We start from the raw sequence: 13,254 nt of genomic DNA, 5'->3' as shown, positions 1-13,254 counted from the left end.
CGTGGGATAACGGGATCTGCGGTGGGGATGCAGAGAGCCCCAGTGGACAGAGGGGACCTCCGCGGACAGCAAAGCGCCGCGGGGACATCGGGATCCCGGTGTGGGATTGGGAACCCGATGGGATGATGGAGGCAGCGGGAGGCGGAAGGTACAGAGGGGACTCGAGGGACAAAGAGCGGGGAAGGAGCGGGTGGAGCGAGGGCCCTGGGCGGAGGGGCAGCGGGGACAGCAGAAACGCGGGTGGGGCAATGGAAAAGCAGAGCTCTACGCTGGGACATCCGGTGTTCCGATAGGGGCGGAGGGGACGATGAGGAGGTGATTCGGAGCCAGCGGGGACGCGATGTGCCGCCCGGCGGGACGGAGGTGACAGCGATGCGGGGTGGTGCCAGCAGCTCCCCGAGGCCAATAGAGCCCCGATGGGGCGGGGGGGGGGGCACCGGGAGGCGGCGCGGGGAAGCGGAGCAGCGGCACTTTCACGAAGTGTCCACGGGAGGCGGGAGAGGCGGCGGCAGAGGAGGAGGAGGAGGAGGAGGAGGAAGGGGGGGCCCGGCCGGGCTCGCCCAGCCCAGCCCAACCCAGCCCGCCCCGTCGCTGCCCCGCCCCGCCCTGCCCAGCCCTGCCCGCCGCTGCAGGCACCGCCGCACCGGCCCCGGGCTCCCCTTCTTTATAGGCTCTGCCCGAGGGGGTGGGGGGCGGCGGCGGCCCCAGCCCCGAGGGGGCGGCTCCCCCCTAAAAGCCGGCGGCGGGACGCGCGGCGGGCAGAGGCGCGGCCGGTGCTCCCGGTGGGGCTCCGCGGGGCGGGCGCTCCCGGTGCCGCTGCGGCTCTGCCCGCCATGCCCCCGCGGGGGCCGCTCGTTCGGGCTCCGCGCTCCCGGTGCAGCCGCCGCTGCCGCCGCCACCACCGCCGCCACCACCGTTCCCCGCCGCCGCCGCTCTGAGCGCCGCCGCCGCTCTTCGCCGTTACCGCCGCGCCGGGAGACCGCGCCCCGCACCGGCACCACGATGCTCCGCCAAGGTGAGCGCCGCAACGGGAGGGCAACGGGTACCGGGGACAGCGGGCAAAGCGGGGGATCCGGTACCGGCTCCGAAGTTTGCCTCCTGCCGAAGTTGGGGCCGCGACGCCGGCGCTCCCCCCGCAACCAACAGCTACCCGAGCCGCCGCCGGGGTGCGGGCACCGGCGATCCCCGGGGAACGGAACCGGGGAGGGATCGGCGGACGCACGCACGGCGTGTCCCGAGACGACGGTGCTCGGTGCCCGATGGAAGGCAGACTCTGATTTCAGCTCCGCGCGGCCGCTCGGGGTTCGGTGGGGGAAGTTGGGGCGCGTTCTTCTTGTTCTCTTCCCCCCCCACCCCCCCTCCACTCCCCTCCCGTCGACCCGAAGAGATTTGCTCCGCTGTGACATCACGCTATTTCCATGGCAACCGCCTGGGACATCATAGGGATGCTTTTTGACATCACAGCCTGGGAGATGCCGACCCTCCGGGGGGGGTGCGGGAGGGGTCCGCTTCTCCGGTACCGCCGTGCCCGGGTAGGTGCGAGCCGGGGACGGGGGGAGGCAGCACTGCCATACGGAGGGACCCCCCCGAACCCTCGGAAGGGTCACAGCACCGGCCCAGGCCACGGACCACCACATGCCCCCCTCTCCGGCGATGCTCCGGCACGGGAACGCGCGGTGCTGGAGGATGCGGGCGCTGTGCCCACTGCTCCACGCAGCCCTGTGCCGGGGCACCGAGCCCTGCTATCACTCCAGTGATGCCGTTCCCCGCGGGTTTAATGTCACCTTGCGGCTGCGGGGCCTCGCGCTTTGAGCCTCTTCTCTCCGTCTCCCGCGTCGGCTTTGTTCGGTGTATTAACTCAAGCGGGCTGGGCTCGATCCTAAATCCCCGTGCATCCCGCTCGGAGAAATCATCACTTCCCGACCCCATTTCTCACCACCGAGGGGTGGAGGCAAAGCAGGAGCCGGGCTGGAAAAGTGGAGCTGGATGTGGTTGGTCCCACCAGGGGTTGCAACCTGCTTAAGGTCAGGATCTACGGCTTTTTTCCGTTTCTGAAGCTAGGAAAACAAAATGCAAATGAACAGCCTCTGGGCTCATACAAAACCTATCCTTAAAGTTTTTGTCTTGTTAAGCAAGGAAATAGAGTGCCAAATAGGCTTTGTTAAGTGGCAGTCTAATTAATAATTTAAAATCTTGTAGCTGTCTTTCATTAGAATTTATCTGTACATCAACCACAAAATCAGTCAAACACACTCATTTATAAGTTAATGCCGTTTCTGAATAATTCAACAGGCAGTTAGGGGAGGGCCTCCGTCCCGCCCGGAGCCTCTCCCTTCCCTCCTCACCACGGCCCGAGGGCTTTGGGTGGGAGTCCCGGACCCTGCAGCGACCCCAAGGGAGGGGACACCGTGGGGACAACGGGACAGCAGCCACCAGAGATGTGGACTCTTTGGGGCCACTCTGGGTTTCGATGTGTTGGAGGATTTGGTTGGTTTGAGCGGTGCAGGTGGTGATGCTGCTGCTTCTGCTGTCCCATCCTGCTGCCAGGCAGGGGAATGTGGTTTGGGATCGTAGGTGCCATCCCCGTGTCCCTGGGGGAAGCAGATCTGTGTGTTTGGTGTCCCCCCCTCCCCCCTGTGCCTCCTCCTGCCTTTTTGGGTGTTTCTCTGATGTCCCCTGACAGGATGCTGCCCCTTGAGCATGGTGCAAGGCATCACCACCAGTGGGATTTGGGGTGTTTTGGGATGCCAGGACATTACTGGTGAGAGCATGGAGCATTGTGCCAAACCTGAGCAAGGGTGGCAGCAGGGACAGCATCCTGCCAGAGGTGGCAACCACCAGGAGTGCAACATCAGAGGTGCAAGAGGAGATTTCCAGGTCAAGGATGCTACCAAGGTCACGGCTGGCCGTATCTTGGCATGGCTGTGGGGCTCCCAGCTCCCAGCGCTGTGGGGCCAGAGGAAAAATAACCCCAGGGTTGGGAGAAAAGGGGCCAGGGGCAGCTTGGGACAGGGCTGTGTGGTGCCATTCTGTAGTGCATCCCATCCCACGAGATCCCAGTGAGGAGGGGAATGAGAAAAACGCATCCCCCCCCTCCCCCATCCCCTGCCCGGGAACAGGGAGGCTGTGCCCTGCAAGGCCAGGCACGGCGCAGGCTGGGCTGCGGTTGCTGCGCCGAAGAGCTGAGAGCCCAGAAAACCTTTTTGCTCATCAAAGTTTAATTTCATAAAGAGCAGGGAGGAAGCCACAAGCTCTCTGCGCCCGGCGGAGCTGGGGGGAAGCGGGCAGGACGCGGCGCTGCCTGTCCCTGCGGTGGGGATGGGGGGTGAAGGAGGGCGATGCCGTGATGCTCGCGATGAGAACTGAGCTGGTGGTGGAGGAGTCATTGCTGCTCAGTCACCTGCAGTGATGGAGCCCAGAGGGGTCCTGGTGGTCCCGTGCACAGTGTCCTCGTGTTGCTCCCGGAGGCTGTGGGTGATGCTCCAGATGGCCTTGAAGCGCTGCCCTAGAAACAGCGGTGAACCTGGCAAGGAGGTGTAAAAATGGGTATTTTGGGGGTGTGACTTCACACCACATCTCCCCGAGGCAGCTGGAGGCAGCGGTGTGGGTCGGAGCCTGTGGTGTGCTCAGGGCTGAGGGGTCTCCCCGAGCTTTGTGGGGTGGGGATGAGGCTGGGATTTGGTGACCCCGGCTCTGGGCAGTCTTGGGATGCCGATAAGGGGTTCTGGCAGCACAGAATTTGAAGACAATACTGGGCTGGGGAGCACAGGGCCCTGGAGACACAGTGGCTGGGAGCACTGTGTGTCCTCCAGGAGAGCATCCCCAGCGTGAAGCAGACCCATGCTGTGAGATGAAGCAGTGCCAGTGTGTCACCATGCACAGTGTGCACACAGCACCCACGGGTGATGCCCCCCGGCCCAGAGGAGGTGCCACCAACCGGCCGACACTGAGAGCTTTGTTTGCAAAGTGCAATCCCGGGGCTTAGCAGCGTTCGGTATCAACGTTGGTTATTAACTGCAGATTATGTCTTTAAAAGCGCTTTGGTGGAGCAGCAGGCAGCAGCAGGCTGGCGAGGCGCCGGCACTGATTGTCACGATCGTTTGACGTCCTCAGGGTGGGACATGGCAGGTGCCACCTCAACGTGTCCCCCAGCCCGGCCCCCGCTGGAGGGGGCTGAGCTCTAATTTAGGATCGATGCAACAAGTGGGGGGTGGTGGGGGCACCGAGCATCATCATCCCCTCCTGCACAGCCCTGGGTGGTCCTTCTTTGGATGGCCCAAAGGTGAGGACAGGGAATGAGTCGTCCTATGTCCCTGTGCCAGAAGTGTGCTTGGTGCCATCACCGCTCCGGATGTCACCGCCGGGTCCGATCTCTCAAATCCATCCCCTATCCCCCGTACCATCCCCGCTCACGGCATCTCCATGGAAACCCGCAGCCCCGCGCCTGCAATCAGAGGGGGCCACTTTTAGGAATATTATTTTTACTGATGACAAATGATGGAGGTGCTGACGGAGGAACGCCCGCGCCCAGCATCACCTCCCCAGCGGCCGTCCTTTCCCTTCCGGAGCCATCGCATCCCACTAAGGGCTCGGCACGTGCTGGTCTGGTGGCAGATGCAGGACAAGGCAGATAGAATGGGGAATCTTCTTTGTGCAGATTAGGATTGTGGGGCTATTAAGCCGAAAATGCTCCATTTGGTGCAGAAAGCTCCTTTTCCCTTTAATAGCACACCGCCTGGCTGCTGCTCGCCTCCCTGCTGGCAAGGCGAGGGCTTTGGCAAGCGGTGCTTTGCGATGTTCCCGTTGGGTTTGTAGGGCCACGACCTCCTGGCTCCGAGCACACACAGCTGTTTGTGCTGGAATGGATGGCAACGGGTCTTAGCCCCTCGGTGGGCTCCAGTTGATGGCATCCCCTTGGTATCGTGGTGTGGGCACGGTGGATGCTCCACGTGCACCCAGGTCCCAGCGCCGAGAGATACCTGGTGGGCACCTGGATCCCGATTCCCGGTCCCTCAGCCGTTGTTTCCCAGCGAGGAGGAGAGGCAGCAGTGGGTTCGACTGCAAGCTGGCAGAGCTCCGTACAGAGGCAGCCCTGCAAACGGAGGGGAGGTGCCAGTGCAGCTCCGCCAGCCCCGTGCCGCACTTGGGAGCCGCGGATCTCTCCTGCTGCGTTAGTACGGGGGCTCTGCTCGTGCACGCTGCATCCCTGCAACCGGCACCAGCCAAGGGGTACAAACCCTTTCACATCCCTCAGTGCTTTTTGGGCTCTTCCGTGGCCCAGATGAGCTCTCACCCATGAAAGAATGCTCGGCACTGCTTGGGGCTGTGCTGGCAGTGGGGGCAGAGCCCTTTTTGACCACAGTATAGCCCCAAAGGGAAGACCCCCAAAGCCAGCCCTCTTCCAGATAAAGGGCAGCCCATAGCGCTGGGTCCATGATGCTGGACTAAATGCAGCACAGCCTCTGCCCATAGCCCCTCTGCAGGGGTCTGCGGGGTGGTTTTGCTAACAAGAGTGCCCTATTATAATTTCAATGGGATTATAAAAAAAAAAACAACAAAATAGTCCTCACACAAATGACTCCGCAGTGCCTCTGCCAGGGCCTAAGATCTGCTGCTATCTATTTTTTAATAATTGAGGGTAATAAATATGTATTTCTCTCTCCTTTTTCTCCGTGCTCTGCAGCTTGTCAGCTCCCTGCGTCTCTTCCTCTGATCAGACCGCATCTTTGCTGAGCGGGAAAAAAAAAGGGAAAAAGGAAAAAAAAAAAAAAAGGAAAAAAAAAAAAAAAAGAAAGAAAGAAAGGGGAGGGAGGGAAAAAAAAAAAAGAAAGAAAGAAAAAGATCCTTTAAGCAAAAAGGATTAAAGCCTTGAAAGTAGGTCTGCCTGAGCTGGCTGCGCTTTCCCTGCTCCCATCCACTGCGTCCAGGGAACGGGAGCGATGGGGCAAAGGGGCTCTGCCCTATGGGTAGGGATGGGGCGACTTGGGTAAAGCCTTCTGTAAGTGGCTCTGTTTCAGCAATGCATCTTCCCTTGGGTTTGTTTTTTCTTTCTTTGTGTTAGGGGATATTTGCTTGGGGATGGGGAGCAGGGGCTGGGGGCTATGGGGACCCCCCCCTCCGGTGCCATCCCGGAGCCGTGGCCCCGAGGCTGCAGCGGGCGCGGGGCGGAGGAGGCACAGAGCTGGTGTGAAGGAGGCAGCTATTTATAGCTTCCCCTCCGCTTTTGTTCCTTTTCCAGCAGAGCTCCTCTTGAAATAGAAACGCGACGGTCGGGCGGCCGCTGGGGCGGGGGGCTCAGACCCGGAGGGTCACCCCATAGGGTGATGCCATCAGGGTGAGCATCTGTGTCTCTTGGGATGGGGTGTGCTGGGGGGGGGGGAGCAGCCCCTCTGCCGTGCTGCTGGTGGCCTCAAACTGAGGGTGATGGGATGGGGATGGGAGAATGGAACCCATGGGGTGCAGTGGGTGCAGACCCCACCTTGTCTCAGCCATTGCCTCTGCTTTTCTCGCAGCATCTGATTGCCCCCTCCTTCCCTCCTCTGATCAATAGAGCTGGGAAAAAAACAAAACAAAACAAAACAAAACAAAGTAAATATTTAATACGATCCAGGGAGCCGCACGGAACGCTTCCCCCCCCCCCCCCAACCCCCCTCCTCGTCTGTCTCCTCTGCCAGCCGCTCGCAGCAGCTCCCCAGCCCTAATGAGCCTGAGTGCAGCAGGGATCGATGGCCGAGGCAACCTCTGCACATGGACCAGGCCTCTGTGTCCTCCCTCCATACAGTGCCGGAGCTGGGGCTCAGCCCCCCTGTGCCCCCCACCCCAGCTCATCCTCTTCCTGCTCTTCTTTTCCTCCCTGATTCATTCTCTTGGACTCACGGTGCTGATGAAGGCTCTGTTGCTCCACTGGAGCCATCCCTCACCCTGGTGTTTAGGGGCTTCTTCAGATGCAGGAGGAGGCTGGGGTTGCTGCTGCAAGCTCCTTGGATATGAGGACGTGGAGCCCATGGGGACTCTGGGCACCCTCAGAGAAGGCACCAAGCTTCCTGCATGGCACCAAAGTGCAGTGTTGAATATGGGGTGACTGGTTTTGCTTCCTTTTCCTTCTCTCATCCCATCCTAGTGCATCCAATCACATCTCATTTCATCCCGTCCCATCCCATCCCATCCCATCCCATCCCGGACATGTCCCACTCAGCCCCTAAAAAACACTTTATTTCTTTTGCCCCAGATGTGTGGCCACATGATGTAGTTCATCTCTGCTCCTGCCTAAAAGTGGGTCAGAGCCAAATGCTAACAGCAGTTGGGGTCTGGTGGCTTTGTGGACATTGGGAGCCACCAAAGGGAATATGGCAGTGGGTGTGCAGGGCTGGGAGTCCCCACTGTACTCCTCCCCATCCTTCAACACATTTGGGGAGGGGAAGCACCACTCCAGGAGGGGCACAGGGGATAGAAAAGTCAAGTGGGCCTTGTGGTCAACAACAACGAGATGACCTTGCTGTGCTCATCCTGTGTGGCATGGGGTTGGAATCACCTTGCCAGGCTCATTCTGGTTGGCAGGGGGTTGGGAGTGGTGAAAAACCCCAAGATGCATTACTTAGGGCTGATGATTGGATTTCAGAGTGGCCACAGGTGGAAAAAAACCCAGGAGCCTCCTGGGGACTGCGCTGGGTCTCCAAGGTGACACTCAGCATCTCATCACTCCTTAGGGCTCTGCAGATGGGGCAAGGGCCAGGGCCGGGGTGGTGCCATGGACACAGCATCACAGGTACACACTGGTGGCAAGGTGCCGAGGAAGTTTTGCAGCAGCATTAGAAAATGTTGACATGTTTTTTGAAACAATTTCAGATCTGATATCTGCGCCAGATTGAGTTTGTAACCAGCTTTATTGTTTAAGCCTGCTGGGATTTCATCAAAGGCGTCTGCTGTTTACCCAGAACCATTTCATTGGAGAAAACAGCAAACAGACCTGCATTTCTATCTGATTTCACTTTTTCCTTTTCCTCCTGAATTTAAGTGCTTGTGAAAAGCATGGCTGATAAGGCAGAGCAATGTGGATAAATCCTGAGGATGGGCTTGGCAGAGGCTTTCCAGCTGCTCTGTGCTCATTACCAGCACACAGGCACAGGAGCAGCAGATCTTGGGCACATGGGGATCCCGCTGTCCCCATCCAGTTTTGGGTCTCCTTCCTTGCTTCACAGGATGCGATGTGTTGGGATCCCTACTGGCTTTGCTCCCACTTTCAGCATTAACTTCAGATTTAAGCTACAAAGGAGAAAACATCCATCCCCACAGAAGGATTGGCAGTGGCCAGGGCTGGAGATGTGCTCAGTGATACCAACAAGGCTCACCAAAGCAAGGCAGCAGATAAAGATAAAGCAGAAACCAGACCAGAAAGGGGCCTGAAGCAAATCTCATTTATCCTCCCCACACTTGCATCCTGTGGGCTCTGTGTGATGGACAGGAGAGCAGCGGTTGGAAAAAGCCCAGAAATAGGATTTTGCAAGGTGCTGCAAGCCTCCCTATTGCCAAACCCAAGAGTTTTTGAGATGCTCTGCTCTGTGCACCTTTCCCAGTGCTGGTCACTGGATGCTCCTCGTGACCAGCCATCACCGGGGCTTTTCCCCAGGTTCATTTGCTTCAGAATGGCCTTGACACCTTCCCCTGGCCTTTGAGACCAGGATGGGTAGCCAGCAGCTTAGTGCCAGGGATTGATCCCATGGCTGGTGCTTCGATTTTGGGCAATGATGTCATCCTGGCCAAGCTCCCCTGCCCCACTGGCATCTCGTGTCCATCCCGGGGCCAGCAGTTCTCTGCACCAAGGGCTTGTCCATATTATCCATCACACCTGCACAGTGACAGTGTAATTTTTATCTGCGGCTGTTTATTTCTCAGACAGAACTACTTGTAAATTCTGGGAAGAATATATATCCCCGTGCGTGACAGATCCAGCACACAGCGATTAATCTGCCCTCTTAAGACCAGAATGCAAAAGTGTCCCAGTGTCACTCCTCCATGGGGCTGGTGGCCAAGTACCCACTGACCCTTGGCATAGGGTCCCAACCATGCGATGAGGTCTCCCTCTTCCTCCTTCAGCCCTGGATGCCACCTGTGATATCCCCTCCTTGGGACAGGACTGGCTCCAGTATTTCCCGTAGGTTTATGCAAATTTTTCTTCTTTTGTTATCATTATTATTATTTTTAATTCCTCGCCGCTGCTGCTCTGTGGTGCCCCAGATACTGAAAGTGCTGAGTGTGTTTGCTGCAGATCCTGCAGGTTTGCTGCCAGACGAGGATGGAGATGGAGAGGGGACACAGGGGGTGTCCAGGTGGGGACAGAGCATCCGTCAGCACCACCACGGACAGCAGTTGGCAAAGTCCCTCAGTGCCACCAGCACCGGACTGGTGGGCAGGGGAACCAATGGATGCAGGGCTGGGCTTAGGGCTGCCCTCAGAATCCTGCCCAGGATAGGGAGTGGGGTGTAAATCTTTACCCACAGTCCCGCCGGCAACACCCCGCGTGCCATAAAGCCGCTTATTTACAACCGCCTGCTCCAGAGCAGCTGGGAAGCGAAGCGCGTCATTTTCCAGAGAGAGCAAAAAATGCTGCATATTTCAGTGTCTTTTGAATTTTTTAGGTTTCCCTGAACTGTGCTAATGGGTTGGTGGTGGAGGGGGGAGGCGGCGGGGGGCCCAGCCCAGCTCCCGGCCTGCTTTGCTGCTCCGACGCGCGGCCATGACTGCATTGCTGCTCTTAAAATATTCAGTGCTGTTGGCCACGATTTCACAGCGGGTCAAAGCGCGCCGAGTTAGCAAGAGGAGGGAAGGTGTGACAACGAGATTAACCCTGGCCCCGCAGTCCCGCCGTGCTCGACAGGCTGAGCACGCCACGCTGCGGCCACCGCGTCCCAGGAGGCAGAGAGAGCCTGGGGGAACGGGCACCTGAAACGCTTTGAGTCATCCTGCGAATGTGGCATCGCCTCCAAAATGCCGCAGAGGATCTATGGGAGCATCCTTGGGATGGTTGAGCATATCAAAGAGAGAGCTGAGCATCCTTGGGATGGTTGAGCATCCCAAAGAGGGCCGAGCATCGCGGAGAGGGCTGAGCATCCCCCGGGCTCCATCAGCCTCCCCAATTAGGAATTCTGCCCTCCTTGCTGGCACAGACACAGTGCCTCATTTCACTGGGCTCAGGGCTGTGGATGTCCCTTGGGCATCCCAGATGCCATGGGTGCTCCTGCACCCCAATGCGTCGTGCTTACCAGGCACTGCACAAACATTAGTTAATGCTAATGATGGAGCAGCAGATTTATGATGCAAAAGAGCAGCAGTTGGAATCCAGAGAGGATTGCGGACAGGGATTTTGATAATTCTGCGATTGGCCCTGAGTTTGTTCTGCTGTTGCTGACATGTCTGTGAGGGCTTCAGCGCTCTTTTGAAGGCAGCTTGGTCTGCAGCATGTGGTATGGAGCAGAGCAATGATGGAGTGGGGTTGGTAGAAGGGTGTCTGTGGTGTCCAGAGGGTGAACATGACTTGTTGAAGGAGCATGCTGTGTTGGCCTGCCATGAATATAAGCCAAGGAGGTTAGATTCAACATCTGAGCCAAAGTCAAGTGGATGCAATTTCATATTGCATTACACAATGCCAAAAAATGAAAGCATGGATTCTCTGCATGGAAATTCCAAAAATCTCTCCTGCAAGGGAAACATTTATCCCCTTGTCCCACTCAGGGGGACCAGAGGTTCCCCCTGAGTTGGTTCCCTGAGTGCCCTCTACACCCAACACCATTGCTGAGCAGAGCAACACCCAGCTTGGTGGGGCTGTGCCTTAATTCTGCCTGATCCCTGCTCATGTAGTGGCAGATGTTCTCATTATCCATTTAAACATATAATCCTGCCCCGAATCCTGCTAAGCTCCTGGCCTTGCTGATACCTCGTGGCAGTGCGTTCCACAGGTTAATTACGCATCGCTCATTAACCACTGAGCAGAGGGTGACCCATGAATGGGGGGTACCAACCCTAGCCTGGGTGGAGATAATTCCTGATCAGAGCCACCTGGCCCCAAAATGAGCCTTAAAACGAGCCTTGTCCTTGTCTGGCGTTACCCTAGAGCGTGGTCCAGCGACTCCAAGTGGAGAGCGACCACTTCCCAGGGCTCCCATCCTACCTGGACAAGAGTGAGCAAAGTGGGAGGAGGAGCGAGGCAGAGAGGGAAAAAATCACACGTTGTTTTTAAAAGGCGTTTTTGAGTGAATGCTGAATAGGGTTTGGGAAAATTGCCTTAAAGGCCTGTTCTCTGCAGGGACGGCGCTTTTCATGGAGCACAAGTATTTTGAAACTTAATTGCACATTTGCACGGGCTAGTGTTTTTATTTCTCTCAGGTCTCCGAGGTGGTCTTTGAAGATTGCTGTCTCTCTGTAATGGTTTTCTTTATCTCAAATAAATTCCACACACCTGCGAGGTGGAGCTGCTTGAAAGAAATGATGTCGAAATTGGCTCTCGATTTAATAAATCTGCAAATGAAGCTGGAATGCAGGGAGATGACACGGCCGGCTGTGTGCCTCCCCCCTTCTCCCGATTTATCCCTCTCCCTTCCTCCCGTGTGCTGCTGCACCGTCTCTCTTTGATCCTTTGAAGTGGACCATGGGGATGCTTCCAGCTCTCAGGGATGCTCTGGATGCTGCGTTTCCGCCATGTCCAATGGTCGCATCACCACGAGCTGCATGCCAACGATCCAACCTCTTCTTCGGTCCCCTGCCTCTACAATGCCCACTTGAGCCTCCTATATGATTTTTTCCAGCCATGAGTTTGGGTGTTGTTGATGCTTTTCAGAGCACTAAGCCATGGCTCTCCAGCTCATAGGGTGGACGATGAGCTTGGTGTTGCATTGGAAGCATTGCATCAGGGAAACGTCTGTGGCACGGTTCAGCGTTTCTGCGCTGTGCTGCTGCAGCATGGAGAAACAAATCCCTTTATGGCCCGGGCAGAGCACGCTCCGGGCAGTCCTGGCTGTCAGCAGAGAGAAATGGACAGCCACAGAAGTACACAGACAGGTTAATGGCAGCCGCAGATGCACTACAGCACACAATTGGATTTTGCCTCCTCATTTCTCAAGGAATCAGCAGCTCTTTCTTGCTCAGAAACCCACAGTGGGACTTGGGCACTTTCAGGACTGGGACCATGGGAAGGACCAAAGCCCCTGGATGCTGCAATTCTAAAAGAGCAGAAAGCCCAGCTCCACACATACAAAGCACCCAGCAACTCTATTGCATCGCAGCCTTTCCTTTTGCTTTTCAGCACTGTTACATTTGCTGCCAGGAAGAAGCCAACACAGCTCTGTCACCTCCAACCACTGCCAGATTCTGGGCTCAGGCAGGCCATATCCCAAGCCATCTTCCTTAACCCAAACCTCACACGTTTAATTGTTGACCTTGTAGATGCTTTCACGTAAAGCAAACGCCTTCCCATTTCTCTTCTCTTCTTTCTCGATTGATTGTGTACCTCCGCACTTATCTCCCTGAGTGTCTGTCAAAGTTTTTATGTTGCGCTCATCACCATGGTACCTGAACACCTTGGCAGAGCAGAAAAGTGCCTCCCCATTATGCAAACCCTCCCCAAGTTTTAGTCACGCTTGCCGGTTCATAATGTCAGTTGGGAAGCGGCACTTCAGCTCCTTCTTCCTTGCTTCTCGCACTTCTTGGGCTTACATAAAAACACCTTGGATTCTTCTCATACTGCAGCTTCTTGGCCTCTTTTGTCTGTGTGCTGAAGACAAGGGGCTGGGATATTGTGGGGCTCCTGCTCCCTTTCAAGCAGTGCAGGACTGGGAGCATCTTGCCCCTTCCCTTTCCCTTTCCCCACTCCCTTTGCCTTCTCCTTCCTCTTCCCCTCTCCTTGAAAGGAGGTTGTAGCATGGTTGAAGTAGGATGAGAGTACTGGCCTTACGTTGCACAAGAGGAGGTTAGGGTTGAATACTGGGAACAATTTCTACTCCAAAGAGTGGTGATGCAGTGGCACAGCTGCCCAGGGAAGGAAGGGGTCCCCATCCCTGGAGGTGTTCCAGAATTGTGGAGGTGTGGCACAGAGGGACGTGGTCAGTGGGCATGGTGGGGATGGGTTGGGGTTGGACATGGTGATCTTAGAGGTGTTTTTTAACCTGAATGATTCTATGATTCTTCCTTCTCCTTCTCCTTCTCCTTCTCCTTCTCTTTCTCCTTCTCCTTCTCCTTCTCCTTCTCCTTCTCCTTCTCCTTCTC

The 13,254-nt window shown here is 56.9% G+C and overlaps 1 protein-coding gene across 1 annotated transcript in view; it reads left to right on the top strand.

Moving 5' to 3' along the window:
* The first annotated feature begins 978 nt into the window (after positions 1-978).
* RTN4RL1 (reticulon 4 receptor like 1) overlaps positions 979-13,254 on the top strand; it is a 27,093-nt gene continuing 14,817 nt past the window's right edge. Inside the window, exon 1 of the mRNA XM_042879441.1 lies at positions 979-1,015. Within this exon, the coding sequence (XP_042735375.1) occupies positions 1,003-1,015 (13 nt within the window). The 5' untranslated portion in view covers positions 979-1,002. The remainder of the gene's footprint in view (positions 1,016-13,254) is intronic.

This window comes from Lagopus leucura, unplaced genomic scaffold (genome assembly GCF_019238085.1).
Source record: "Lagopus leucura isolate 7727_CA_CO unplaced genomic scaffold, USGS_WTPT01 Super-Scaffold_100024, whole genome shotgun sequence".
Taxonomy (NCBI): Eukaryota; Metazoa; Chordata; class Aves; order Galliformes; family Phasianidae; genus Lagopus; species Lagopus leucura.
This window is presented reverse-complemented; position numbering and strand designations above follow the sequence as displayed.